General features: G+C 37.9%; 1 protein-coding gene across 2 annotated transcripts; it reads left to right on the top strand.

Moving 5' to 3' along the window:
* Positions 1–4,207: 4,207 nt before the first annotated feature.
* Positions 4,208–9,003, top strand: LOC137737647 (sucrose synthase 2-like). 2 transcript variants are annotated; one of them, XM_068477187.1, is made up of 15 exons: positions 4,208–4,354; positions 4,455–4,587; positions 4,820–4,971; positions 5,124–5,316; positions 5,542–5,660; positions 5,756–5,972; positions 6,135–6,230; positions 6,328–6,501; positions 6,697–6,813; positions 6,921–7,087; positions 7,336–7,560; positions 7,714–8,035; positions 8,115–8,359; positions 8,441–8,579; positions 8,827–9,003. In XM_068477187.1, exons 1-15 carry the CDS (start codon positions 4,290–4,292, stop codon positions 8,863–8,865), a joined length of 2,403 nt encoding a protein of 800 aa, XP_068333288.1. In that variant the 5' UTR covers positions 4,208–4,289; the 3' UTR covers positions 8,866–9,003. The 2 variants fall into 2 exon arrangements, with proteins under 2 accessions (XP_068333288.1, XP_068333289.1); XM_068477188.1 differs by lacking the exons at positions 4,208–4,354; positions 4,455–4,587 and having other exon boundaries at positions 4,946–4,973; positions 5,123–5,316.
* Positions 9,004–11,046: the final 2,043 nt, after the last annotated feature.

The following is an 11,046-nucleotide window of genomic DNA, read 5'->3' as shown; positions in this document are numbered from 1 at the left end:
AAAGAACGAAGAGAATTTATCTTATTTTGATTCAAAAAGCAATCAATGTGAAAATGAAGTAAGAATAATTGAATGATGCAATGATGTGCCAATCAAATGCCAGATGCATTTAATAATGCAACAAAAGTGATAAAATCACATATACTTGCTGCAAATGTGCTTACAAGAATTAATGTCCCTGTTGGACAAAATATAGTGATGCAGTAAATAATTTATCTATTGTATGCCTGAAGTGTAGCAGACCCTCAGACTCAAAATGTTCAATCCTTCGAAAGAAGAAGAATATGACACTACTGAACTATTGCATTCCCGAAGCATAACTGTTACATGCCGGAAGCATGACAGTCGCCGCATGGATACACATCCCAGTAAGGACAATCCGCGAACATGGGAATATTAATGTCTCATGCATGAAGCATGATAGACGTATAGGTTCCAATGACTCAACTCCTGGAAGTGGAGATTAAAATTTCAGCTTTATAACGCTCAAGAAAAGGTTATAATCCACATTCTCTAAATTACAACTATTCTCGAAGAGATAGTGTAATGCCCTTAAAGAGGCAATGGATATCCAAAAGAAATGAAAAGTTTTTATGCATGCTCATGCACATGAGAATAAGGGATCTTGAATTGATGATAACCAATTGTAATTTTGATTTTACGAGTAGCTACTAAATTCATCAATGAGCTGTGTTAATATCAAGTCTTGTTCTTTTCCCATTAACAAAAATTATTGATCAAGAATGGAGAAAGGCAATTCCATTACAATTTTGTAAGAACGTGGAAAAATGGACCTATATACTTGAATACAATACAAATTGCCAAAAGATGTTGAACCAAGGAGGTCACATATGGGCATTTGTAATACAGTGAAATACACTCACATGATATGATACAAGGTTGGAAACGAGTTCATATAAATGGAGAATTATATACGAAGGGTTATGAGTCACCCACATCACATCTCCATAAGTAAATCCCTCAATTATACATGGAATCAAATTGTTCTGTATAAATTCCCAAGGAAAATGTGTCATGAAGTGTAGAAAATCCCTGAAGGATTCAAATTGCTTGAAATAAGCTCCGGAAGGGTAAAACATAAAATATGTACTCAATACCAATGGATGGTATACATTGCCTTAGTGAGTACTTTCATTATGATATTGTTGCAACATACTAAAATCTCTTGCAAAAGTTGATGATATTAAATTAGGACTCCTGAAGAGTTAAGAAAGATTATAAAGTGTTGAGAGAAATATTGTCTCGAACTGCAGAATCGAACAATATGCCAACACGAATCTTATCCATGATGTTTATGATATTAAAGAATCATATGGATTAAAGATCATGAGTTGAATACTCAAATGATTTAGACACTAAGAATGATCATTTATCTTCGCGAAGGTAAAGATAAATTGATATTTGGTCATAAAATACCACATCTTAGTGAAGTATATGCTTTATTGTATTTAGCACAATACACTGAATGAAATAAAGTTTATATATTAATATCTCCGAGAAATTACATACACATGAGTTAAAAACAAACAAACGGGAGGGAACCTTCACAAAGGTTGCTCATGTGAAGCCTGAGTACTCGGAAATACCCCAAAAGGGGGAGACACCAGAGGTTGATTATTTGGAGTCTCAATACTTGGTGGAATTCTAGACAGCTGAGAAAATGGATATCTTTGGAATAAAGACTCGAACCCCTGATAGTCATTTTGAGTCCAACCTTCGAATTCTAGTAGTTGGTCGAGTTTTCTTTTCATGCTCGTAGAGTAATTATTTGCAAGCATGTGTAACACTTTATTCTCGTGCTTGAGCCTTTTAATCTCTTGTTTAAGACTTGCCACCTCAGCCATTAATGATTCAACTTGGTGAGTTCGAGCAAGTAGGCGCTGGCCCATATTAGATACAGAGCCCGCATATTGAACACTGAGAGCCAATGAGTCTTGAATGGCCGCCTTATCAGACCGGTTTGAAAGGATTCTGTTATCCTTTGGAGTGAGAAGATTCCTGGCTACCACTGTAGCGATTATGTTATTTTTCATCACAGAGTCCCCAACCGTAAGAGGACCATTAGAAGATGAGAAGGACATGCGCTATATGTCATCCTGACGTTGCTCGTCCGTATCACTCTTGAGACTCAAATCTAAGCAAATGTTAGATGGGCAAGCCATTTTCAGAAATGATGAAGGAAGTCATATAAAATCTCAGAAGCGCAAGAAAGGGAAATTTCTATAGGCAACAATTTTCTGAGTGTTTCTGAACAAAATTGATATCTCTATTAAGGGAGAGGCAACATGGCCACTTATTCAAAAATCGCAGAGATACCGAATTTTGAATTTCAAAAGCTGGATTTCCCTGCATGACGTCTGTCAACATTTCTCAGACGCAATCTCAGCTCTTGGATATCACGTGCAATTTTATCAAAGATCTCTGATAAAGTTGAAAACGCGTGAATCTTACTGTTCTAATTACACCACAGTTGCTGACAAGAGTAAAGACACAGCACTACTACCTGTTATTGGGAAATCCCTACATATGTTAACCTCTGTCCTCCATGGCAAGGTAGAATTGAAAAATATCTAACTCTTCCTCATCTCCAAGAATGCATCTTTGACAAAGTATCTCGAAATACTCAGTTTTCTTCCTCTCCGAAAATACCTCTACAAACAAGTCACAATAGAGCAAGAGTATCTCATATCATTAGGGACGAGAGCAAGAGTATCTTATATCATGCAATCTCTATGTACTTTCTTTTGCCCTTGCACTTACCTGCTAAGACAAGGACAGAGAAAACAATATATCGGAACCTTCACTCAAACTTTCACTGCCACCAAGAAGTGATGGGCCATTCAAATGCACGGTTTGCATTTAACTCCTACATCAGCGAGCAACTACTACAAGAGAAGATGCCACACATGCATGGGGAAAAACTAGGGAACATACCACTTCTGCAAGATGAACAAATAAGGTAAGTGAAAATGATACATTGAAGCATGTGGAGACAAACACAACAAACACATGTCAGTTCATCCCCGACAAAGCCCAAGATGAAGCTCCTCATGGTCCAATTTCATTCAAGATCAAGCCTAGATGGCATTTGAAGAAATCACAAGTCCGATTTAAGATCAAGTGTCCACCACCGTTGAATCAAATTCAGCTCTAGATAAAATAGATAAATTCAAACCTTTGGAGGAAGTCTAGCAGAAGGCCCTCCAACCCAGTTCAAGAACAAGCCTGTGGAAAGTTAACAATAAGTAAAACACTTCATTCGGCAACTATCACCACTAAGAGACTAAAGTAGCAGGATCAATGATCAGCCTAAAGAATTTGAAATCAGGGGGAGCATCAAAAAATAGATCAAGATTTTAATGAGGCAACTAATGTCGATATGTGGGTATTCAAGGGGGAGTGTTGAAAATAATAGTGGGTAATGAATGTCCACATAGAAACTGAAGACATTGGGTAGATTTTCAATGCCCATAAAAATTAATCTTAACTTAGGAGATGAAGGAAGATCATATTGTCAAAGATGTGTGATTGGAGTTGCTCTATAAATAGAGCACTCCGTATGCTTTCAATACAGAGCAGAGAGAGAAAGAAAGGAGGGAAGAGAAAGAAAGAGAGGAAGAGGAGATGAGAGAATAAATAGAGTTATCTTTGTACTCCTATTATTCCAAATTATAATGAAAGCACCACTGCTGCCCGAGGATGTACTCCAGTCACACTGACTGTAGATAAACCTCGTAAATTTTGTGTCTTGTTTTATTTATTCCACTACACACACACCGTCGATTTTACAACATTGTGATAATTTTACACAAGGCATATAAATGCTGTTTTTATTCCCGGTCAAATGATTCGGGTGGTTTTTTTGTACCCGACAAACCCAAAAATTACGTTAGAGCCCGTAATTTCATAAGGCCCAAATGCAGCCCAGTTCACAGCCATAGAGATCTCCGCCTCGACGCCAAAAACTTCCGTTATGATTTCAAATCGCGAGGGAGGAAGCGTCAGGACTCCTCCAGAGGCATGCATGCAGCCGCTGAAACCCCGCCAGGTGCCCCTTCACATTTATCATCCTTTCACTCTTCTCTCTCTGATCACAGCAAAACAATGGCCGTTTTTGTTTCCTTCCTCCCCTCTCGCTTTCCTCTTTCCCTATTTATATTTGCTCTGCGCCCCTCCTCTCCTCCTCACCTTCGCTTTCACATCTCTCCCTTTTCTGATTTGCTCCGCCGTCAACCTCTTTTGTCTCGCCGGAGCCTCTAGCCTCAGCCATGCGCAACACCATTCAGGAAACCCTCGCTGCTCACCGCAATGAGCTCGTTTCTCTTCTCTCCAGGTACATCTTTCTCACCCTCACATTGCATTTCAAATGGAGGGTTCTTTGGGTTGGAATTGAGTGGGGTTTTGAGAAAGTTGAGGTTTTGTTGTGTTGGAAGGTATGTTGCTCGAGGAAATGGGATTCTGCAACCCCATCAAATGATAAACGAGCTCGAAAGCGTGATCATGGAGGATGAAGGCATGCAGAAGCTCAAAGATAGCTCCTTCAGCAAAGTCTTACAGTCTGCTCAGGTCAATTTCTTACAATTTTTTTTTTTTTTTTTTTTTTTCTTTTTGGGTCCTTTTAGGATGTTGCTCTAGTATCTGTTTGTTTGCTGAGAAATTGACAAATAAATGTTGCAATTTGAAGTTACAATTTTTCATTATTTGGGACCAAGAAAGCTGAAATCTTCATTCTGCATGGCTAGTGAAAGTTGCATTTGCTGTTCTGGTTTTCTGAGTTTGGTCTTTGCTTGTTATCTAGGAAGCAATTGTTCTGGCTCCTTTCGTGGCTTTTGCCCTTCGTCCAAGGCCTGGTGTTTGGGAGTATGTTCGAGTTAATGAGTATGAACTCAGTGTGGATCATTTGAGTGTTGCTGAATACCTTCGGTTCAAGGAAGAGCTTATGGACGGAGAGTAAGGGATCTCCTGTCTTAATCCTTGTTACTGAATTTTGTAATTTATGCCGAGTCTTTCAACTTACTTATCTGGAGAACTAGACAGTTTTTATTTCTTCTTTCAGTTCAATTATACATTAATGCAGTCTTGAAATGAAATCATTGTCCTAGGTGCAACGATAAGTATGTGCTTGAACTTGATCTGGAGCCATTTAATGCATCATTCCCTCGACCAACCCGCTCGTCATCAATTGGAAATGGGGTTCAATTCCTTAACCGCCACTTGTCTTCAGTTATGTTCCGTAACAAAGAAAGTTTGGAGCCTCTTCTCGATTTTCTTCGTACACACAAACATGATGGACATGTAAGTTTGAGTTTGCTATGGGCTTTGCATGAATGAACATTCCACTTTTTCAGTCATCATGCTAATTCTTTTGGCCCCTTGGTTTATTTTACTGGTCGTGCATGTTTTCTCTTGCATTCAGATTTAGTGCAAGAGCTAAAGCCATATTTGAAGTAATATGACAATAAGGTTGTGAAATACTCGTACCTTTGGACTGAATGATATTAGTTGTAAAATTTTGTGTAGGCAATGATGCTAAACGATCGGATTCAGAGCATACCCAGACTTCAGTCTGCTTTAGCAAAGGCAGAGGAATATCTTTCTAAGTTCCCGCCAACTACACCATATTCTGAATTTGAATTTGAGTGAGCGAATGATCTAATTCAACACTTTCCACTCCTTAGAGGGATAATATGATTGCTTTAGATGGTACCTTTAATCTTCTTTACATTGTGTGCAGCTTACAAGGAATGGGATTTGAGAGAGGGTGGGGTGACACAGCACAACGGGTGTCAGAGATGGTGCATCTTCTCTTGGAAATTCTTCAGGCTCCAGATCCCTCTACCCTGGAAAATTTTCTTGGGAGGATCCCTATGGTGTTCAATGTTGTCATAGTGTCGCCACACGGCTACTTTGGCCAAGCTAACGTCTTGGGTTTGCCCGACACTGGAGGGCAGGTATTGCTTACTTCTGACTATTTAACATCCATTTGTTTGTTTTGGGTTCCTCCTTTCCTACATCTTTATATATGTCTGCTAGAATATCAATAGGTCCAATAGTTTACGAATCTTCTTGTCCTAAAACCATGAAAATGTTTTATCTTTTATTACTGATGGCAGGTCGTTTATATACTGGATCAAGTGCGTGCCCTGGAGAGTGAGATGCTTCTTAGAATACAAAATCAAGGATTGGATGTTATTCCAAAAATTCTGATTGTAAGTTTGCTTAACCGAAAGTTCATGCTATATTAGTTGACATAAGGTGTTGTGTATATTTTATACGGTGTCCTGTCCTTTCACTTCATGATTGTAGGTTACCCGACTGATACCGGATGCAAAAGGGACAACATGCAACCAAAGATTGGAAAGAGTCAGTGGTACAGAATACACACATATCTTGCGGGTACCTTTCAGGACTGAGAATGGGATACTGCGGAAATGGATTTCAAGGTTTGATGTGTGGCCTTACTTGGAGACCTTTGCAGAGGTAAGCAGTCAAAAGTATATAACTTGTTTTCTTTTTCTTTTTGGGTGTGCTCTTGTTTAATCTCCCCTTATTCCTTTTTCTGTCCCCTTTTTCACTGCTCGAGTACTTCACTTTTATGATGCACACTGTTGGGTTCTTAATAACTACTTACGGGTTATATAACATACTCTTTTTCTCGTATTGTGCGATTTCTAGGATGCCTCGAATGAAATTGCCGCTGAGTTGCAAGGTGTTCCAGATCTAATCATTGGAAACTATAGTGATGGAAATCTTGTTGCAACTCTGTTATCTTATAAACTGGGAATCACACAGGTGAATTTTAGTTTTTTATTCATTATTTCAGATGCAAGACAAAGATTGGTGGAATAACAGTGTGCATATATTGGAGTTAACTTGTCAAAACTGAATGCTCCATGTAGTGCAACATTGCTCATGCATTGGAGAAAACAAAGTACCCAGATTCTGATATATTTTGGAAGAAGCATGAGGATAAGTACCATTTTTCAAGTCAATTCACAGCCGATCTCATTGCAATGAACAATGCAGATTTCATAATCACCAGTACATACCAAGAGATTGCTGGAAGGTTTGATTGTTCGTCTAGTTCTTTGGAAACATGAATTCACTATATTGTTCGTCTAGTTCTTTTTAATCTACGACCTAGTTTATCACTTGAAATGTAGTCATACGATGTAAGTTTCATTTATGGTTAACAAGTTCAAAGGCTTATCTGTCACAATGAAGTTGCAGCACGTGGCCCATTATTCTTCTCCCTGGATTCTAGTCACTTTTGTTTCTTGCACTAAACATTAATATTCTTGTTCATTATCTCAGCAAGAATAACGTTGGACAGTATGAGAGCCACACTGCCTTCACTCTTCCTGGGCTGTATCGAGTTGTTCATGGAATTGATGTTTTTGATCCCAAGTTTAATATCGTCTCCCCAGGAGCAGATATGTGTATATACTTTCCATGTTCTGACAAGGAAAAAAGGCTTACTGGTCTACATGGGTCAATTGAAGAACTCTTATATGGTGCTGAGCAGAACGACGAGCATATGTGAGTACCTTCTAATGTTAAGTAAAGAACTTCTGAAAAACAATTTAAGCCTCTTTTGAGTGGCATTGAGATTTTATAGATATCAGGGTTGCAACTTACATGTACTTCATTTTCATCACTCAATCATCTGATACTCTTTTGATGGTGATGCAGTGGGCTGTTGAGTGATAGATCAAAGCCTATTGTCTTTTCCATGGCAAGACTTGATAGAGTGAAAAATTTAACTGGACTTGTTGAGTGCTATGCTAAGAGCGCCAAGCTACGAGAAATGGTAAACCTTGTTGTGGTTGGTGGTTACTTGGATGTCAAGAACTCTAGGGATAGAGAAGAAATTGCAGAGGTTGAAAAAATGCATGACCTCATTAAGAAATACAACTTGAGTGGTCAGTTCCGATGGATAGCAGCACAGATGAACCGTGCTCGTAATGGTGAGCTCTACCGCTACATTGCAGACACAAAAGGCGTCTTTGTGCAGGTATGTGAAGTAGATATATGATGGTTTGTTCTAGTATTAAAATTCCATTTTTTTTAACCCATCTTCTTATCCTTTTCAGCCTGCTTTCTATGAAGCTTTTGGCCTCACCGTCGTGGAAGCCATGACCTGTGGCCTTCCTACTTTTGCAACTTGTCATGGTGGCCCTGCTGAGATCATTGAGCACGGTTCCTCTGGGTTCCATGTTGATCCGTATAACCCTGATCAAGTGGCTGAACTTCTGATTGACTTCTTTGATCAGTGCCAGAAGGATCCTGGCCACTGGGAAAAGATATCTCAAGCGGGACTTAAACGAATTTATGAAAGGTTTCATATGTTTTTGGCAGACTTTTGAAAAGACAATCTTTGTCAACCTCAGTGTAATTAATCTCAAGCTCAATTCTGTAGGTACACTTGGAAGATATATTCAGAGAGGCTGCTCACATTAGCTGGGGTTTATGGCTTCTGGAAGCATGTGTCTAAGCTTGAGAGGCGAGAGACAAGGCGATATCTGGAGATGTTTTACATTCTCAAGTACCGAAATCTGGTTAGTAATCTGATAATATCCTTCCTAGTATTACTTCATGCACAAAATGGCACTGGCATTCCATGGATTCCGTATAACTCATGAATTAGTTTTATTTAATAGTATAACTGAAAAAAAACTTATGAATTGATTAATTACTGCACCTTGCAGATTCGACTCTTATATGGTTAAAGAGAGTTGATTGAATTGAAATGGTAGACATCTCTTTCCTTGATATGCTGCTGACCGCATTTTGATCATCTTTCAGGTGAAGTCCATTCCGCTGGCCGTTGAAGAGCAGCATTGAACTGTAATATGTGCCAATGAAGCTGTCTGTCTGCTTGTTATCGCTTCAGTATGCATTTGTTTCTGGTGTTGCCGATCCTGTCTAACTGCTATGGACAGGACCTTGTTATTTCTTCTCGTTTGGTTTAAGATGTTGTAATTTCCCTTGGACCTTTGTAATGTGTGGTAAAAGAAATCCGAACGTCGTGCTCTACCTTTAATAAGTTGATATTTTGGTACTGAATCTCTGGGTTATGGACTTCTGAAATTTCACTCCTTCTTGTAGCCTGACACATTCAAATCAATGTTCGTTTCATCAACATTAGATGTTTATCTTGTGAGACTACGAATTTGAATCATGTGTTGGTTAATGAAAAGCGTTTCATATTATATATAGCGAAAAACATAAAATGCTTCTAGATTATGCAAGTGCTTTTTGGATCGATGCTTTTCTGGAAAGCACTTCTAGAAAAATCACTCTAAAAGGTGTTCATGAACAAACGTATAAAAATAGTCTCAAACGGCCTAGAAGGATAATAGAAACATCTTTCTGATTAACAATCTTTTGATTCAAAATATTGAAAATTCCTGTTTATTTTTAACGATCAAATTACACATACATCCAAATTATTAGACTAAATTTGGAGAGAGGTTAAGTTAAGTTATTTATTTATTTTAGAGAGAGGGGCAAAACTTATCTATATAGCAGAAATATCAGGATCGTTTTCTTAATTACTTTTTACATTTATAATTTTACCCTTCTATAATTATAATTAAAAAATAATTCTCTATCTCCTTATTTGTACTGCTCCTTTTTCTCTTCTCCGTTTTCTTTTTCATCCTTTACCTCTTTCTTCTCCTTCCTACCCTTTCTCTCCTTCTCTCTTTATCTTAACAACTTAACACTTTTAGTTCTAAATAAAATTAAGAATTAAAACAAACAATGAAAAATGCAAAAACGAAACATGAAGAATTAAAATTTTAAAAGAAAAATTCTATCAGCTAACACCCTAACCTTGGCAGGCTCCTATGACCCAACCCCACCATCGACCACCCCACGCTCTTTTTATTTATTTTTTAGGTATTTGTCGAATTCTCACGAACTTATAATGAGCTGTCAATTTTTTCATGAACATTAATTTTAGCTTATTACCCTCATACTTTTATAATCGCCATCTCCTAAACTTTCATTTTAGCCAATTACCCTTCTAAATTTTTATAATTAAGTGTTGACCTTGACCAATACTTAAAGGGTCGACTTTCATGCTTATTTATTATTGTTTAAAAAGGGAGATAAGAGGTTGACAATAAAAAGGGGGATAACGAGTTGACAATGACATCGTACTGATTTTAATGTCTTTTAATATAAGATCTGGTGGGATCATGGGATTTTGAGGTTGTCCTTGTTTAGGTTTTTTTGGGCCAACGAGGTTGTCCTTGTTGAGTTGCACTGCATTGTCTTATTTGGTGTGTGAGGGTCATGGAATCGTGGAATTAGCAAAGGTTTCACGTTTTTGTTTTTTTTTTTTTTTTGGAAAAGCATACTTTAGTTTTCATTTTTCATCCAGACTGTTTTCATAATATTGGATCCTCTGAGATTGAAGCAAAGGATAATAAGTTCATAATTTTTATCCGTCCATAATTCAAAAAAAAATTAGTAACACCTTACAAGTTTGGACGAAGGGGAATTTGCGAATAGCAAACTCTCTACACTTCTCAATCCCAATGGTATCAGCCAATGGAACACGGCACAAGTCCCCAAATTTCTGTCAAGATTTGGTCACTTACATCGAGGACTTGAATTGAACACTGGGGTTTTTCGTTACGTAAATTCTTCTTTTGAGGGTCTCATCGTGAAAACTGGATTTTTGGGTTGCCGCCGGTGGGCTGGGCTGCGGTAGGGTGGATATTTTTCTGTCTGTTTTTGTCTTTTTATTTTTTATTTTTTTCAATTTTATTTAGAAGTGTTATGTTGGGAGTTGATCGTAATTGACCCTTTTATCACAATGGTGAAAAAATATTATGCCCTTGCATGATGGTATGAATTCGAACTTCGTCGGTGACTAACTTAACATTTAAGGAACTAACGCTATAGTTGGGAGTTGATCACATAGATAGACGTCAATATTCAAAATATGACGTATAATGTGATAATACATCAAATCATTATAACAGTAGAGCCCACCCTACTGGTAAAATGTCC

This window comes from Pyrus communis, chromosome 6 (assembly GCF_963583255.1).
Source record: "Pyrus communis chromosome 6, drPyrComm1.1, whole genome shotgun sequence".
In the NCBI taxonomy this organism is placed as follows: domain Eukaryota; kingdom Viridiplantae; phylum Streptophyta; class Magnoliopsida; order Rosales; family Rosaceae; genus Pyrus; species Pyrus communis.
This window is presented reverse-complemented; position numbering and strand designations above follow the sequence as displayed.

Excerpts from the sequence above, each read along its gene's own strand:
- LOC137737647 (XM_068477187.1), top strand. The coding sequence starts at position 4,290 with ATGCGCAACACCATTCAGGAAACCCTCGCTGCTCACCGCAATGAGCTC. Across the intron at positions 5,973-6,134 it reads TGCCCGACACTGGAGGGCAG|GTCGTTTATATACTGGATCA; the intron begins GTATTGCTTACT and ends TACTGATGGCAG. Across the intron at positions 8,360-8,440 it reads CTTAAACGAATTTATGAAAG|GTACACTTGGAAGATATATT; the intron begins GTTTCATATGTT and ends TCAATTCTGTAG.